Source organism: Fukomys damarensis, unplaced genomic scaffold, assembly GCF_012274545.1.
Source record: "Fukomys damarensis isolate Sample0158 unplaced genomic scaffold, DMR_v1.0_HiC HiC_scaffold_20, whole genome shotgun sequence".
Classification (NCBI taxonomy): Eukaryota; Metazoa; Chordata; class Mammalia; order Rodentia; family Bathyergidae; genus Fukomys; species Fukomys damarensis.
In genome coordinates this window covers 5,980,962-6,000,410 of record NW_022900932.1, presented here as the reverse complement: position 1 = coordinate 6,000,410, position 19,449 = coordinate 5,980,962, and the positions used below count along the sequence as shown (strand labels likewise).

At 40.6% G+C, this 19,449-nt stretch overlaps 1 protein-coding gene across 1 annotated transcript in view; it reads right to left on the bottom strand.

Moving 5' to 3' along the window:
• The window catches only part of Dnah8 (dynein axonemal heavy chain 8), a 258,133-nt gene that overhangs the window by 56,705 nt on the left and 181,979 nt on the right, over positions 1 to 19,449 (bottom strand). Inside the window, 4 exon segments of the mRNA XM_010638857.1 lie at positions 1,122 to 1,195; positions 11,596 to 11,798; positions 13,112 to 13,230; positions 16,270 to 16,391. Coding sequence (XP_010637159.1) covers positions 1,122 to 1,195; positions 11,596 to 11,798; positions 13,112 to 13,230; positions 16,270 to 16,391 — 518 coding nt within the window.

The window sequence follows — 19,449 nt, the reverse complement described above, 5'->3', positions numbered from 1 at the left end:
ATACTGGACCCTCAGTCCACATTCCACGGCATCGTACGTCACAATGTCCTAAACTCCACAATACCCTAAATCTGGCACCTCTCAGGGAGACTTTCTGGCTGCATTTGTTCATCGTTTCCCCCTAGTAATACATTATTATCAATACTTACCCCAGTGTGGGAAACAGAATTCGGAAGTTACAAAAACTAGCATTCCAAAGAATGTTAGTGTGAACGCAATATTTAAGTGAAAAGTTTCTCACTCATTGAAACTAAAGAAATGACCCGATCCCAACATTAAACTGTCAAATCATTCAATAGAATGAAACATTTGATCTGAATAGAAATGACTATATAACTGCTTATATATAAATTAAATATAATTTATTATTGAATTTAATTAAGTGGTAAAGATTAACGCTTAACACGCTTGAGAATTAATGACTAGTTTGAAATTTTGATGGCCCGACTAGAGTTTTAGCCCATTAACCCTCTCTAATTATTAATTCCCAGGGAAAAAGCTGTGCTAAAGTTATTATGGCCATAATGACATCAAAAGCTTAAAAATAAACCAAGATCTTATTTTATTTTACAAATGATGCCATTTCTTATTACAGTTGAGGTGGCTGTCTACAGAATATTCTAGAAAATTAATGTCTTGTGTATTTATCAGGTGTAATGAGAACTATTTCTCATTATTCCATACAGCTTTCAATGAAAATAATTTTCAATATTTAAATATAAAGCCTGTACATTTTTTTATTTGCCTGAAATGATCCATTAATGAAAAAATAAAAGCCTACCTTTGGCTAAAAATTGAATTTAACTGTCCCAATCTGTCACTCCTTACGTCCTACCCGCTAATACTGAAAATTCCAAGACTATTGACTGCACCTTCAGGAGCCAGAAGGTTCAAATCATAAATAAATACATGAAAATGAAACAAAGTATGTATCACAGAAAATGGAAAGCTTCCCATGAGGTGTCAGGAGGAGGCTAACTTGAGGATTAAAATCACAAAGTGGAAGAGAGGGATTCAGCATCAGAGGTAGGATGCTTCCCACCACTGCGGTGCTCCTAGGTCAATCAGAGGGACAGAAGAAGGATAGTAATAAGTTTGTAACAGGCACCGTAGCTCCATACCTGCTGCATTGACATCTGAATCAGTTTTCGAGCGTGCACTTCCTGTCCTTGTCCCATCGAGATGGTCCTACATTCTGCAACATAGGAGAAGGTTTATTATGGTAAGATATAATTTTCACAACAGGAATGGGATGAAAAATTAATTTTGAAATGGTCCCAACCTCTCTTCCTCTATCACTGCTGAGGAACCTTGCTGTTTTAATAGGCCTGGCCTTTGGTGTGCTGATCAGAGAAATGAATAGAGCAGAGGATTGGAGACTGCACCCGGAAAGGACGGGGCAGGGAGCAAAAGCAAGATACAGGTTGGGCAGGGAGAGGGGAAGGGGGAGATAGAGAGAAAGACAGAGACAGAGACAGAGACAGAGATGATAGGTAGAGGTAGAGAGCACCAGCAACAGGATTAAGAATCCAGAAATAAACTCTCACATATATATGGTTGGCTGAATATCAGCAAGGATCCCAAAACCATTCAGTGTAGAAAAGAACAGGATTTTCAACAAATGAATGAAGTCTGACCTTTACATCACACAATATACAAAAATGAAAGCAAAACGAATCAGAGACATAAATGTCAACACCAAAACTAGGAAACCTTCCAAGAAAATACAGGAGTAAATCTTTGTGACCCCGGAGTAGTGATGGGTTTTCTGGATTAATACCCTAGATGTAAGCAACAAAAGAAAAATAGGACTATAAACTGAACATCAAAATTCCAGAACATTCATCCTTCAGTGAGTACCATCAAAGGACAACCTACAAAATGGAGGAAAATACTTAAAAATCATACTTCTGATAAGGGTCTGGTATCCAGAGTCTATAAAGGACTATTTCAACTGAACAATAAGGAGTCAAATAGCCCAATTTAAAAATGAGCTCAACTGACAATTCTCCAAAGAAGTTATGGGCATCAAACACTTAAAAAGATACTCAATCTCATTAGTCATTAGGGGAATGCAAATCAAAACTACCAACTTTTTAAAAGGGGACAGCAAGTATCGGCAAGGATATGGAAAATTTAATCTTCCCACAGTGCCAGTGGGAAGCTGCTGGTGCAAAGTGATACAGCTGCTTTGGAAAATGGTCCTGAAGCTTCTCAAAAAGTTAAAAAGGGGTTGTCACATGACCCGGGAAATCTACTTCTCACTATCTACCCAAGAGAGACTAAGAAGGCAGAGTAGAAACCAGCAGCCTCTCCAGGACCTGGGATCAGGTCGGAAACGAGCACTTAGTGAGGAAAGAGAGAAGGACTTTAAGAATCAAGAAAGAGCCATCAGGAAAGTTAGAAATCACAGAGAAATGAAAGACAATGTTAAAAGAAAACAAAGCAGTCCAAAACACTAATCCAGGCTCTCAGGGGAAAGGAGACCAAACTTCACAAGCACAAGGTCAGCCCAGAAAGGACAAAGCCCCAGTGATAGATGACAGACTGGCAGCGCTAGCCCCAGTTGCAAATGCAGTGTGAGGTTTTACCCTAAATGTGACTCCTCCTGTGTGGAAGGCTGGCATTGGAAAAGAAATCTCCTGTGGTGCCTGCCATATCCCAGAGTAATATGGTCGGGAGCCATTTTAAGAGGGGCTAGCTGCTACAGACTGAGCCACTCTGGGAAGCGGAAGTAACAGAGAAACCATACTTCAGAGTCTCTGGGGTCACCTGACCACGGTGACTGGGTGGAAGACAGCCCAAGAAACAGTTGTGGAGAGGGGAATGGCTAATCACAGCCCTCCTGAGACGTTTAAGCAGCCTGCTGCTCAGGCTGTGGAGGACACAGTGATGGGCACCACCACTCTCAGTGGTGGGAGCTGAGCCCCTTGAGTGTCATCTTCTGAGAGCACCGGGGTCAAGCCCAGGGCACTGCTTGGCTCTCCTCACGGCCCCTTCTAGCACAGAACTCCGTGATCTCTACTTCTGCCACCCACAGCAGATCGGGTGTGTGCCTCTGCTCCAGTGTTTGCCACGTCCCTGGGTACGGACACAGGGGCCGCTGCAGTGAGTGGGGCACGCCTCAAGCCCACAGACTGCAAAGCTAGTTGGGCACAGCAGTGGCTCAGGTGCACAGAAGGACACAAACAAGCCCTGAAAGCCTCTGGAGTGAATATAGCCCGAGGTAGACAACACTGAGTGATCCCTGCTCAGAGGGGTGGTGGGGTAGGACTCAGCATTTGCTACTAAGTGGGCCTGCTGTGTTTCCAGGGGTGATCCACTATCCTTCCCCCACATCTAGTAGGTTTCAATACTATAGGTTCTGAGAAGAAACTCTACCCAGCCAAATGCATCAGTGTGGAGGCAACGGTCTGCATTCATTTTATTTTTATTTTTTGTTTTTTTTTTCTTTTTCTTATTTATTTTTGTTTTGTGTTGCTTTTAGCTAATTCTATTAACTCTTTTTATTCTTCAATTGAATTTTTATCACATTTTTCTCCTCCTTTCCTTCTTTTTCAAATTTTACTTCTTTCTTTCCTCCCACTCCCCACACATCCACTTCTTATTACTACTTTATTATTATTACTTTAACTTTTATTTTTAGCTTTTTTAGTTTACTGTATACTCTGGCTTTGTTTACATTGTTAATGGTGGTATAGTTTTTGCTTTCCATTGGTTTTCACTGTGTGTCAACGTCTGGTTTGTCTTTATGTTAACATAGTTACTGTGGTTTGTTTTCTTGTCCCCAAGTGGCAGTGAAGGTCAAGCCCTTAAAAGAAGTCTGAACATTAACAAGACCCTCACATAAAAATGGAAAAGATAGCCACTCCAAGACACGTGCAAATGTCAATTTAGAAAAACAAGAAGTATGAAAAAACAAGGCATCGTGACTGCTCCAAATGACCATAATTCATTAGGAAATGAATACAAAGATGGAAAAGTGGATGATGTGTCAGACAAAGAATTTGAAATGCTGATTTTAAAAATGATGAATAACTTCAAAGGAGATACAAATAAATGGCCGAATAAATTAAGGAAGACAATGAAAGATAAGAAGGAGAAGAGGGGGAGGCGGAGGGGGAGAGGGAGACTAATTTTTGAAGAAGAGCCAAAGATGAGCCAAATGACACCTTGGAAATAAAAAGTGCAGTTCGTCAAACCAAAAGCTTCGCCAATGGGACCAAGCAGAAGACAGATTTTCAAGGTTTGAAGTTATGTTTGAGGGATTATCATAAGCAGATACTGGTAAAGGAAAAGATACAAGAAATTATGAACAAGACATCCAAGATTCTGGGATATGGTTAAAAGACCAAACTTAGGACTTTTGGTATAGAAGAAGGTGCCAAAGTTCAGATTAATGGTACAGAAAATCTATTAGTGAAATTGTAACAGAAAACTTCCCAAGACTTAGGAAAGATATAGATCTAGGTACAGGAAGCATTTAGACCCTCAAACAGGCACAACCAGAAAATACCTCCCCATGTCACATCATAGTTAAAATGTCAAGAGGATAAAACAAGGAGAGAATATTTCAAGCTGAAAGAGAAAAATGCTAAGTCACTTAACAGAAGCAAAATGCATCAGAACAACTTCAGACTTCTCAGCAGAGACCCTGAAGGCCAGAAGTGAATGAAATAATGTATTTCAAGCCCTGAAAAAAGAAAATAACTGCCAACCTATATGACCATATCTGGCAAATCTAACCTTCAAATTTGAACAAAAAATAAAGTTCTTATTAAATAAGCATAAACTAAAGAAATTCATGACCACTAAGCCAGCAATGCAGAAGACACTTAAAGGAGCTCTGTACACAGAACAGGGAGAACAGATAAAACAATGACAACCAGGAAAGAATCAAACACTAGAAAAACAACAAGATGACTGGAATAAGTGCACACCTTTTTTATAATAACTCTGAATGTATATGGTGTTAATTCTCCAATTAAAAGCCACAGACTGGCAGATTGGATGAAAAAAACAAGACTCAACACTCTGCTACCTGAAAGAAACACACCTACTAGCAAAGAAATACACAGACTGAAAGTGAAAGGATGGGAAAAAATATTCTATGCTAATGGAACCTCAAAGCCAACAAGAATAGCTATCCTGAGACCTGACAAAGCAGACAAAATTAGATGAGACAAAGGCCACCACCTATATTGGTAAAGGGAACAACCCACTAAAAAGATACAGTGATTGTAAATACATAATGCACCTAATATTGACCCACTCCATTTCACAAAAAACACTACTCAATACATAGGGACATACAGATCCCGGTACAATAGTGAGTGACTCTGATACTCCATTCCCAATAGGTCATCCAGACAAAAAAAAAAAATCAATCAATCAATCAACAAAGAAACATGAGAATTAAACTGTACTATAGATAAAATGGACTTTGAAGGTGTCTACACAATAATCTATCCAACAACTACAGAATACATGTTCTTCCTAAGCAGCTCATGTTCTCAAAAACAAATCATATTTTAGGTCATAAAGCAAGCCATAACAAATGCAAAGACAATGAATATTTTTTGGTCTCTTACCATATTATAATGGAATAAAACTAGAAATCAGCAGCAAGACAGACTACAGAAACTATACAAACATATGGAGATTGGACAATTCACTTTTGGATGATTCAGTCATTGAAGAAATCAGGGGGGAAATATAAAGATACCTAGAAACAAGTGAAAATGGAAACACAACATACCAGAATCTTTGGGGTATAGCAAAAGCAGTTCTAAGATGGAAGTTTAAAGCTATGAGTACCTATATAAAAAAAAGAGATATCTCAAATAAACAACCTAGTATGCACCTCAAGGTCTTAAAAAAAAAAAAGAACACAAAACAAAACCCAAACTCAACAGGAGGAAAGAAATAATAAAGATCATAGCTGAAATTAATGAAATAGAGACTAAAAGAACAATGTAGAGGATCAATTAAAAAAAGAATTGGTTCTTTGAAAAGATAAATGAAATTTGTAAACTGTTAGCCAAACTAATCGAGAGGGAGAGAAGATTCAAACCAAAACCTTTAGGGGCCTGGGATTTAGCTCAGCGGTTCGGTGGCCTGCCTTGCAAGCTCAAGGACCTGAGTTCAATCCCCGGTACCAAAACAAACAAACAAACAAAAACACAAACCAATACCTTTAGACATGAAAAGGGGGATATTAGAACAGATGTCACTAAACTCCAGGGAATTATTAGGAAGTATTTGGGAAACCTGTATTCTAATAAATTGGAAACTCTAGAAGACAAGGATAAATTTCTAGACACACATGACATCTATGACTTACTACCAGTGTCTCCCACTGAAATGGGATGGTATCATTCCCAACCCACATTCTTATCCTCATTTGCATTCTGACTTTATTTATGGTGCTCTGAATGCACAGAAGTTTGAAAATCTTATCCAGTCATGTGATCCATATCATCGCTCTAGTTTTGGACTCTGGTATTAGGGAAATCTTAGTCACTCAATACTATATAATTAATTCTAAATATTCTTTTTTTACCTTTATAGCATAGTCTAAAGCACTTAATATCCCAATCAACCAAGAATTTACTTTGAAATTTAATGTGAAGTAAAGCTATTACCTTTTTCTCACACTAACCTGCTGTTTTCACAGTTTACTGACCAATCCCTTTTCTCTCCACAGATTTGAAATGTGAAATCTTATCACAGACTACACCATTCTACTATCAGGCCTCTCATTTTGCTCCTTTGATTTGTTTTTCTATGAAGCCAGTTATACATTGATTAAGCTCCCTTTTGACAAAGTTTTTAAAAATTTGGTGGTGCTGGATCACCGTTATTCTTTTTTTCTTTACAAGATTTATTGGCTGTTCTTGTTCATTTATAGTTCTAGATGATCTAAGATCTCTCTACTATCCAATTAGGAGGAAAAAAATGTTGTTTGAACTTCAATTAGACTTGCATTCAATTTATAGATTAATCTAGAGAATACTGACGTCTTTACAATATTGAACCTTTACATCAGGAGTGCATCATACCTCTCTATTTATTTGAGCTAACTTTTATGTCAGTTAGAAAGTTTTACAGTTTTCTTCAAATAGGCATTTAAAAAATTATGTCTGCTTCATTTTTATTGCCATATTTAATGGGATTTTTACATTTTATTTTACAAGAAAGCACCATTGATTTTTTTATATATATTTATTTTGTGACCAATCACCTTACTGAACTATCCTATTAAGTCTAATCGTTTTTCAGTTGATTCATTTGCGTTTTTTATTTAGACAATTACATTGCCTGAGAGTAATGATCACTTCTGCTCCTCCGTTCCAATAGTTATATCTTTTATTTATGATCCCTACAATACACTAGCTATAACTTGCACAACAATGCTAAATAACAGTGGGGCAGCAGACATCTCTGTCTTGGGCCTGACTCTTAATGGGTAGGCCTCTCTAATAGGATGTTGAGACTTGCATATTTATTACCCCTTTAAATACTCTTTTCTTTCACTTTAAAAAAAATCAAATCTAAATGTTGAATTTTTATAAAATGCTTTTTAAGCATCAAGCAAATAATATACGACAGCTTGAAGGCAAGTTTTCACTGATTATGGGCGAGTTTGTTGGTTTCTGTCTTTGTCTTATGATGCTGATCATGGGACTCAGGGCCTCTGGTACACTAGGCAAGAAAGTGCTCTACCACTGAGCTACATCCCAGCGCTGATGAGATTTCTTACTACTGCATCTTCCTTGTATTCACCTGTGTATTTTTACCTCATCAAAACGTATGACTTGTATATTATCACTTAAATATCCAGCTGAAATTTTTCTCACTTGTATTTTAGTTAAGCTTTTATATTTCTATTGATCAGTAGAATCAGCCTGTGGTTGTCTTTCTTTTATGCAATTACTATCTTGGTCAATATTTGATTATCAGGATAATCGATGCTAATGAAGAGGAAAAAATAATCTCTCTTTTTGTTTCTATATTCTACAACAGAACACAGGATGTGAAAGTCTTTGGAAGTTTTTACCCAGAAGTCACCCAAGACCAGAGGCTTTGCTGAAGTAATAATTTTAAGCAAAATTAAAACTGTTTAATTTTTCTCACTTTGATTAACTGGTTTATTCTGGGCTTTCTACCTTTTCTGAGACTATTTTGTAAATCTGTATTTTTCTTCAGACCTGTCAACCCGATGAGATCTCATTTATTACAATTCCGTTCTCTCACTGTGGTCACTTCTCTTTCCTAATCTGTGTACTTGTGGGCTTCTATTTATTTGCTTGCTATCTAACACTTTTAGACTCCTCCCCTGAGATCCAATCCTCCCTCTCCCAGCTCCTGGCAGGGCTCTTAGCTGGACCCTCCTGCTTTCTCCCCTCACCCAGGTACCCAGGTCTTCTGAGCAGAACTTTGCTATTCCGAGTTTTTCACTGCAAAGCTTGGCTAACACTAGAGAATGCCCATATAATTTGGAGTTGAGTTAATTACTCCAGATAACAAAATGTCTTGAAGTCAAATTGTGTTTGTCTAAGAAATAACTGTTTGCTAGAAACATTGATAATGTACAAAGTCATCTATGACACTGTTCAGTACATTTTTATATTTTTGGTTACATGCTACTTTTTGTAAATATTCTCAAAAAGCCTGATAATAAAATGTATTTCTGTATCACCAAAAAAAAAATAAAAATAAATAAATAAATAAATAAAAGAGAGAGAGAGAGAGAGAGAGAGAATGCCCATAAGCACAAGTTTTCCTTTTCTTTTCCAACAGAAATTTATTTGATTCAGTCCCACCCTCAGCTTACTGTCGGGTTACTGGTTAAATCATCCAGCAAAATCAGTAAGAGGAAACAAGACAAAAGCTACAGAGACCAATGTAGTGGGGTTCAGAAGCCCAGAGCTAAGTCCTGAATCAAATCTGTCACCAACTAGCTCTGGGACCTCTTTTCCATGTCTTGGTTTCCCCAGCAGCTAAGGAAGGTAGTTGGGTCTCCAGATTTCTAGTGTCTTTCACCCTGACTGTTCTATGATCATCTATCACCTTGTTTCCCAAATGAAATAGTAGTTGATTCTAGATTAATATGCTAGTCGGTCTGCATAACAGTTTAAATTACACAGCTATCTTTGACACTTTTAAGCCAAAGCAGCAAACAGCAGGAGATCTTCTAGCTAAAAATGATGATATGGTAATAGAGCTGTTTACAAAATTTACCGAGTCCTTCAGTATAAAATTCAAATCTACTTTGTTTCAGTCTCCAAGTGAAGTAACCAATAGAAGTTTGAACTGTCGCTAGAAAAACTAAAGTAAGGGCCGGGGATTTAGCTCAGTGGTTCTGCTGCCTACCTTGCAGGCACAAGGACCCGAGTTTGATCCCTGGTACCAAAAAAAAAAAAAAAAAAAAAAAAAAAAAGAAAGAAAGAAAAACTAAAGTAGTAACAAGAAATGGAAATCATCAAATTGCCAAGCAAAATAGAATAACAACAGGGCAGGTGATGGAACAGGTCTGACTTCTATATTGTTTGCTGTCACGGTTTTTATTTCTTCCAAAGGAGACCTTGAATTTCTTAATTCTGTTCTTAATCCACTGTCTGAGACAACGGCATTATTTTGAGGTAATACACTAAGTCACCAACTTGCGAACACTCAAGTTGCAAAATTTCAGATACCAATGGACATCATATTTGGTTTTTTAAAATGCTTTTCATTGCATATTTATGTCAAAGGCATATAAGTTCTCTTTGTCAGACTTACACATGATCCAGCTTACAACTGTTCTCCTGGAATGGAACTTACTCATTAAGTCAGGGGCTTACTGTATTTGAAATCAGAACTAACATAACACCCCCTTCTTCCAAACACTATACCCTTTCTAAGCAATGAACCCACCCCACCTCTATGTGATTTTTGCTATGAATTTATATCCACAGTAGCACTTCGTTGATTGGTCCATAAAGGAACACATGATCAAAGCTAAGCCAATGAGTGTTTTCCCTGGATATTTGGATATGGAATCCTTGGGTGTTAAAGGAATTCCCTGAGAATGCTGATTATGCTGAGCTTGTGAGGAAGCCACCCAATCACCAGGGCCATGAGCTCTGCCGTGTGGAAAAGGATGATTTATAGCAAGGGAGGAAAAAGGCACACATCAGCACAGAGAAGTGGAGTACAGAAGAAGCTATGGGAAGACTACCAGGCTATAAGGAGACATTACCCTTAGACCAACTCAGCTGGAGTGCTACAATAAATCCCACAGTGGAAAAAATAAAGATGATTAATAAGCAACTGCCAACAGAATATGGAAGCTGTTTGCATCAGTACCGGTGTTCAGGTAGAAAAACGCCACCACCTGAAAGCATACAGAATATATAATGGTGTGCTGAAGATGAACAGACCAAGGTCAAGGTGAGGAAAGAGGAAGAGACTGCAGAATATGTTACTACAAGCTAAAGACTGAATGCAGAGGGACTGGGGCAGCTAATACCTGGGCGTGTCTGAATCAATGGATACATTATCTAATAAATGCAGTGTAAGTTTTATTTTATAGCACAGGCTCAGTGACTCGTAATCAACCACTTGGATAATCTTTATAAAGGCCCAAATGAAAGAATGAATGAATGAACTCTGTGAGTAGCTACAGAGATCAGAACCCAGAAGATCTGGAAAGTTAATGCCAACAACCTTCAGATGGCCCAAGTGAAGAGAGAATAAATGGTCTCCCTTACAGGGGACTCGAGCCCATCAAGACAAACCGTGCCTCTCTGCCCTTTGAGCGCTACTGACTTCGCCCCTGCTACTTCCGCTTCTACGTTTGTAACTCCTGGTCTTGCTTGCTTCCTCTGGAACAATTTTCGTTCTGTTTTCCATGGCTCCACCTGGTAACTTTTTTTTTTTTAAGTTTTAAATCTTTTGACTGTATTTTTCAAAATATCAGCAGAACAATCCTTTCCCAGGCAATCTGAATAGCTACGAATTCTAGGACCAGCCACTGTTACAAAGCGCCATAGCCACGGCTGTGAAACTCGGGAGGCATCACTGTGAAATTGTCCCGACTTCTCACACTGTCTTCAAGTACGTATTTGCATGTTTGTCTTTCCTAGCTGTGTTGCACTTCATCCTTGTATACCTTTAATCGAGCAGGTAGCCTGTACTACCTGGTTACTGAACAAAGGTATAAATAAATCCCTAGTTACTACGCATTACAACAACAGCTACTGTTTTTCAACTAATGACATACGTTAGTGTGATTTTCTAGAGATATGGAAAAGCTTAGAACCTTGCTCCTAAATATCCCTTCTTGCTAATCTGGTATCCATACAGTGTATCTGTGTGGTATCTACATACAATGTAAAAAAAAAAAATCCTAGCATACAAGTCAGTGTGTTCCTCTCTGCTCAAAAATAAATAAATAAATAACCTTGTATTGCATCCATACTTTAAGAGAAAGGGATAAAAGAAGCATGATATTTTTTCTAATTTTAAAAACTCAGTTATAAAGTTGTGAAAGGCAAACTTTAGAACAAAAATGTGGAAGTTCGGTTACATTTCATAGGTTGCTAATCGTACCCAGCTTCAGTTTCTTTGCCAGTGCGTCAATTTGAATAGTAGGATCAGATCCCATGGACAGGAAACAAATCAGAGGTGTTCGTGTATCGCTTTCTTCCCAAGTTTTCTCCAGATTTAAGATAACTGGTTCTGTGTACTTCTCCTCCAAAGAATCTGCAATATATTTTCTTGCCTGAAAAACAGTACGGTCCGGGCACCAAGACCTAGAAATGAATACAGGTTAGAGGAAATAAAATCAGCAGGTTCATTTTTTATTCTAATTCTGAGCACATACAGAACACATATTTAATTAGCAGAAGGACAATGAGCTAATTCTCCCATAAGAGGATCTGTGTAAGAGGGATGGCAAGGTTCCCTATCCCTGGTTGAGTGCAAATTTTATCATGTGGTTTTGGTGCCAGGCATTGGCAAGGAGTAGGGCAGAGCTGGTAACGATGTGGTGTTCTCTGCCAGCTCTGTTGCACAGTGGGGCCAACCTGCCTGCCACACACTCTGAAGCTCTGCAGACTTCAGAAGTTGTCAAGGGTAAGCTGATCAGCTGGCATTTACGTCATGCCAGTCGTGTGGGGCAGGGCAACGCAGGTCCTATGCACGGACACTAAGTGAATGTCACCTGGTGCTTGACACATCTCGGATAAACGCTCCAGATTCCTATCTGTGAGCTGATTACAGTATTCATTTAACATAGCTCCATTTCTAAAATGACAGACAAAAGGCACATTTGTCCCCATCCCCAAAAAAGCAGTGGCCCTTTCACACTCTGTAGAACATGAAATTACGGGTGCTCCTTTTGGATCACCCCCAAAGGGAGCAACCTTCTCTAAAATCAGGTATACAACGTTAGGAAAGACAAAAACGACTCTAAAATAACCCCCAGCTTTTATTCTCCTGGGTGTCTCATCTCCCTGAACGCCACCATTCCACCTTATCCGTCAATCAAGTATGCACGCACACCCAAGCACGCACGCACGCAAGCGGCGATTTTTCCAATTCAGAACAGCTCTGAGCTATGGGACACTGAGAAGATGTGACAAGTGGGAAGCGTGGGGAATACCCTTCCTCAGCATCCACTTCACACTTTGCTTTCAGTTTTAGTAACTAAAGCAGTATACATGTCAGTGCAATATTCTTGGCTTCTCCCCCCTCAAATGAAACTGAATCTTATCAACGGGTTGCCATGAAACTTTGTGAATTCTACTTCTTTAAAAAAGTAAATCCAACAATGAGTGATTCATGCAACAGCAAATAAACAAAGTGAATATAAAAGCATAGCTTTCATGTTTTCTTTTTCCTTTGCTAGAAGTACTGTCATTAATACACTGCCAAAACACAACATTCTCTGCCACCATCGCCAATATAGTTTTGCTTGGCAAGGCACTGAAGACTTCCTTTCCTAAGACCGCAGTGTGGAAGCACACGTCTTATAAAACTGCAGTTATATGGGGATGCAGTGAAATTAACTCACCCCGTAACGTAAAGATATGATGCTTCCGGATCTGATAATAACTGCTCTCACCTGATAAGTAAAAGCTTGCGGCAGGTATCCAGGGAATCGTTATATCCATCAGGGATAACTTCTTCCTCTGGAGCATCTTTATCAAACCAGCTTTTCCACCCCTTCTCATTGCGCGATATCTACAAGACACAAACCAGTAAGTAAGTGAGTCACACGTGACTGGAATGTACTGGACATTCTGAAGGAACTGAAAGGGCCGTTATCTGACTGACAGGCATATACCTCTCACTCAAAACAACACAGATTATAGTTATTCTTCAGAACGAATGACTTCACTGTTGCATGTGTGCCGTACAACTCTTCCAGAGCTTTTCTTACACGAAACGCTCAGACAGGAAGAAATAGAGATAAGGTTTCTCTATCTTGCTGTTACTAATATTTGGGGCCGGATAATTCTTTGTTGTGAGTGGCTGCCCTGGGCCTCACAGGACATTTAGCCACATTTCAGGACTCTCATCTAATAGCATCAAATCCAACAGCATCTCTCCCTCATGTCATAATTACTAAAAATGCCTCCAGTCACTGCCAAATGCCCCCCCACCCCGGTGACACAAAATTACCTTCAGTTAAAAGCCACTGACACCCACCATTCTGAGAACAGAAACCTTTGAAGGTTGATTTCTACTTAAAAACAGCAAGAGATGACAAAATCGGAACTTATTTTCTAGTGATTCCCACTCCCACCATGAGTCCTTAAATTAAGGAGTGGATGAAGTCCCTCCAAGAGCTGGTCTCAAATGTCTGTTCTTTGGGGAGCACGGAGAGTCGCTCAGGTTTCTGAGAGCTGTCAGGACTAATTACAGAAACTGTAGGGCAGTGAGCCTGTCACTGCTCCTCAGCGACAGCCAGGCTGGATTCTCCAGGCTGTGCTTGCGAGCACTTTTTAAAAACCCATGGCAGCATTAAATTAGGTAAACAGCAAAATGCCCATGTTGCGGACCTACGGATTACTCTTACTTCTGTTATTCCACTTGTTACCGAGGCATGGGGAGATTGAAGATTGCCCAAAGTTCACACACTGTGTGAACAATTCATCATGCAGGACACAGATAGGGTGCAAATGTTACGGGACAGTTATCCTGCAATCTGTTGCTTTAGCTTTGTGCCTGGGGCACTAGGAGATGGAAAGAGATTTCTGAAATTTTTCACAAGTGCTGTCTTTCTCCCAGAGATTCAGCGGCTCTTCCTGGATGGATGCCTTCAAACAATCTGTCCGCCTGCTGCTTGGAAGGCCTGGGTAGGGCCAACCTGCCCCTACTGTCCTTGTGCCTGTATACACTGCCCACTGCGCCCCCTGCAGGCAACACAGAGGCCAGCGAGGAAGAGGCATGAGAAGAAATCAGGTGACTTTTCTCAGCCTACTCTTCTTCCACCTGCTAATTTTGAATCAAAAACAAGAGTGCTTTGGGGAGTGGGTGGGCTGCACCCATGACGGGCAATGTGAAGACACCCAGCCCTTACCTATCCACCTCCTCTGTCTATTCTTCTGCCTGGCTCTCAGCTGAGGGCTGAAACCACTTCCAGGTGTCAAACAGCTTGGCCTGGGATACCATGGCCACAGAAGCTGCCGTTTAAGGTTATTTTTGCTTCAGTTCTTGAAACTCACTTAGCTTGGAGATTGATCTTCTACTGTCTCCCTTCCCTCTCACATACAGGCCAGAAAATCAACAGCTATGTGATAGCAGGGCCTACTCAACTCCTACGGGTTTCCTACCAGTGGTATAAAAGTAGTAGGAGGGAAGTAACTCAGACAGTATGGGAAGAGCATGAGGTCTAGCTACAGCTTTGCTACTTATTGGCTGTGTGACTTGGGTAAGAAATGAACCTCTGGAAATCTCACTTTTTCTCATCTGTAAAGCTGAGTCAGTAATATTTCTCTTGGCTGGGTGTAGTGGCGCACGCCTGTAATCCTAGCACTCGGGAGGCTGAGGCAGGAGGAGGATCGCTGCGAGTTCAAGGCCAGCCTGAGCTACATAGTGAGTTCAAGGCCAGTCTGACCTACACTGTGAGATCCCGTCTCAGAAGAAACAAACAAACCAACAAAAATAATACTTCTCTTGAAAGGTTGTAGCAAAATACATATTCCTTAGTAGGAAGTTATAGCTACTAGATTCCACACCACATTATTAACATGTTAATTGGCAAGCCAGATAATAATATATTCTCACAATAGAGCCTACCAGCAGAGGGCACTGGTTTTAAGTGATTTTTTTTTTTTTTCTCTCTCTCTCTCTCTTTCCAGCAGTGCTTGAGGATGTGCCTTACTTGGTCTCCAGGCAACCCAGATCATTTTCACCCAGAGTTTGTTTGGACTTAGGAGACTCCTCCAGGGCTACATGTGAAGCAAGACTTGCTGTCCACCACTCAGGGAACCCAGGGGCCTCATCCAATTTGCTCTGACCCCACTGTGGCAGAACAGAAAAAGTCCACACAAGATTTCACCATACCACTGAACAGTTCCAGCTAGTGTGGGTCCCTGGGTGAGGATCAGTGCTCAGAGCGTGTGGCTCTGCCAACCTGTAATCTAATATGCCAACCACCAGCAACCATGCAAAAGAGATGAGCCTCAGCACTGGACACTGGGAAGCTACAGGCACCGTCAGTATCAGGTAGCTGGAACCAAGAGACACAAGTGAGCTGCAAAACAACTGCTTTCCAATGACAGCTGACTCGACAACAAATCTGCAATAACCACTTTACATCTTCCAATATGAAAGAACTACAGTAAGTAATCAGCACCCGCTTCCCCACTTTCACCATTTGATATTTTCACTACTAAAATAATTGGTGTGTTTAAAAAGGGACTTTAATCTCATTCGTCTCCAACTCAAATGTGTACAAATTACTTAACCGGAGGCAGAAAGGAAAATTAAAAACATCACTATGCTACAACAAAAGGCCCCACTCAGTACATCAGCATCGGACCACAACTCCAGCAGGCGCATAAAAACATCCCCTGCCCACCACAGAGGGAGAAAGAAATTCCCTGGGCCCGGACAAGGTTACCTCTGAGGTCTGTCTGTCCAGTGTCCCCTAGATGGCCACAATACGCTCTAGACTTCTTTGTGGGGAAGGCATCATTGCCAGGGGGCTTCAGTTAAAATGTCCTGGGTGTGCTTGGGTTTACAGATCTGTGCTTTGAACCAGCACTCTGTTACCTGGTTCATAATTTCTGCAAATTGCGGAAGTTTACTCAGCTCTACCAGATTCAGCCAGGTCATGTCGAGGATCCAGCGGAATGGTTTGGGAGGGCAGGCTTTCAGGTCCAGAGCTGCGCCCCCTGGGGAGAATCATCATCACAGCACGAATCAGGTCAGCCTGTACTTAGGTTTCAGACATTTATTTTCCAAGTAATAAAAGAGATGACCATCTTACATAAAACATGGAAAAACTGGAAAATAATCCCATTACAGAAAATGTGGTTATCATTTGGGGGTACATTTCCCTTATACCTTAGTGTTTTATTTACAGATTTACACCATCTTATAAAATATGACAGCAACCCTTTGTCATTTTCCCTGCAAAATTTTTTTTTTTTTCAGGTGGCTGTGGTTGTTTACTCTAAAAAGAATGTTTTTACAAACCTGAAATTTACAAATTTTGTAGCAATGAACAGGTTGATCTTTCCACATGTGATGTTTATAATCACTTCTCAAGTCATCAGCCCTCCCAGAAGTTTGATATTCAATACTGTTTCTCACCAAGTTGAAGAGGTAGTTAGATAAACGGAGGGCTGGAGAGAGGAAAGGAGAGAAAGAGGGAGAGACGGGAGAAGTAGAAAGGTAGGGATAGCATACATCTCAGAGATTTAAAGAGAGCATTTATTCATTCACTTATTGTACAAATGTTTATTGGACACTGTCCATGCAGCCGCATGATCCCCGGCACTGGGGATACACCAGAAAAACCAAACATAGCCCTGCTCTTGTGGCACTCGTAGGCTAGTGGAGAATGTGTGTTTGACTTGGGTCATATTTTGAAGCAAATTACAAGTCAAATGAACGTACCCAAGGTAGCCATATTCCAACAAAACACATGATTATATTTACAACGCCTTTAGTAATGTTGTATCATAACTCCAGATCCGCTATTGTTTAATTCAGATGTATGCAAAACAGTGATTCTTCAACTTGTAGACTTTTTATGGTCTTCCTTAAGAACACATCGAACTCTTCCTCTTTACAAAAAACCCCTGAGCAATAAGAAGGCGGGGTGCGGAGTACAGATCCCTGCTCCTCCATCCAGCATCTCCCTGCAGCAGCATACGTATGAACCGAAGTACTTTTTCATGTAGACCCCTTTGCTCCACTCCCAAGAACTTGGATGTCAGCTGCTCTGAAGGCCACAACAACTGCAGAACATCCTGAGAACTTCCTCACTGCCCTGCCCTCTGCAACCTGGTGCAAGAGGCTGCAGAAGCAACCACTGCAGACACCAGGGGAAGACAGCTACATGGCCTTGGCGTTTTCAAACACACTGGATACCTACACTAGCCCAGAACAATCACCAGCCATCCACGTCCCCCAGATGTCCGGTTCTCTGCCACTTACTAGCTGCATAAACTGGGACAAGGAACAGCGCCTCTCTTGTTTTCCTCATATACCCAATGGGTAAACATCTACCAGATTAGCTGCTATGAGGATTAGATAAAGTAACTTATGCACAAATCTTAGAGCAGTCTTGGCCCAGAGTAAGTGCTACATTATCATTAGCAGTTATGCTGATGTAATACATCTGCTCCTTCTCCCACCCTTTGGAAGGCCCAGATCCAATCCCCGCTGGAAGGCACGAGAAGACCCCCAAGGTGTCTATTTATCCATTGTCGACGACTAAAGAAAGAAAACATATTTCTAAAGAAACCAGGCACAGAAAATAGGCATCTCCATAGTTCTATAATGCAGGCTTGCCCCCGGTGTCCATTTCACTTTTCAAAGTGCTCTCCCATTCTCAGGGGAAGAAGGAAGTCAAAGGCACCTTACAAATAATGCAGAAAACGGGGGTGGGGGGTGACTGATACATGAGGCCTGCAACCCTTGGGAAATCAGACATTGCTGCTGTGGTAACTGTTTTTCCCTCTTAAGTACAGAGTTCACAATGATAAATAAAAGAATCGGTGGTCCAAGAGCCGTATTTGTTAACTTCATAAAAAGCCTTGAAAGGTAGTCATGTCGTCTCCTACAAATAACAATCAAAATGTAAGCCAGTTCAAAACTAAACAAAGTATACAATAAACTAGTTTTCTTCAAAATAAAACAACTCTTTTACTGCTGAGCTGATTACACTTCTGTCAATCAACCTCTCATACAATTCCAAATCAATACTCCTAAAGCACCGCTCTGTTTATACCACATCCCTGCTCATAAAACATTTGATGGCTCCCCATTGCCAACTAAATTAAATCCAAACTCCTCTCACTGGTTTTCCCGGCCCTGCACCATCCAGTTTTCCCCAACTCTCCAGTTTCATGAAATGGGGTCACAGATGTGACAAAATATCATAGACTGGCGGTTTCAAGACAACAGAAGTTTATTTCACACGGCTCTGATGGCCGCGGAGTCCAGGATCGGGAGGGCTCCAGCAGATGCAGCGTCTGCTAAGCGGCCGCACCACGGGTCCCAGATGGGCCCTTCTCACTGTGTCCTCGCAAGGCAGAGGGACGAAGAGCTCCACCTCCCCGTTTCATCCCAGAAAGCCAGCCTGCTCCCCACAGCTTCCTCTCGCTCCACCCGCATCGTTCCCTCTGCGCTGTTCCATTTCAGTACAGAGTAACCTCCTCGCAGCCTCTCCTTCAGGCTTTGATTCAAAGGCCACTGTCACTTTGAGGACTGCGTGGCTAGCCAGAGAACGGTGCACTAAATTATACACAAAGAGCAAAACACCACACGGAAAGGATTGGAACATGCGTATCATATACCAAATAATCCCCAGATTCACTGCTTAACCAGCCGAGGTGTATTTTCCCAGACACTTTGACTGGTTTTCACCATGTAATCTCTCCCTCCTTTAAGATTAAACACTTTGTTTCTTAGCTCTCTTGAAACACTTAGGTTCTACTGCCTTCTTTGGAGCTATTTTTAAAAATTCCTTCATCCCCACTCAAGAGTCCATTATTTCTCCTAAAGCAATGGCTGGTTTATCATTGCATCTCCATTGCATTTACACAGCATGTGCTCAATAAATATCTACGCAACTGAACTGAAGTTAAAATAGTACTCTTTCATCTCCCTAAATAGGAAAGCAATAAATATGGCAAACTTAAAACACGAAATTCAAGTGTGTCCTTTCCAGTCTTAAAAATTATGATGCTCTCTTGTTGAAGGAACTTTTTTTTTTTTTTT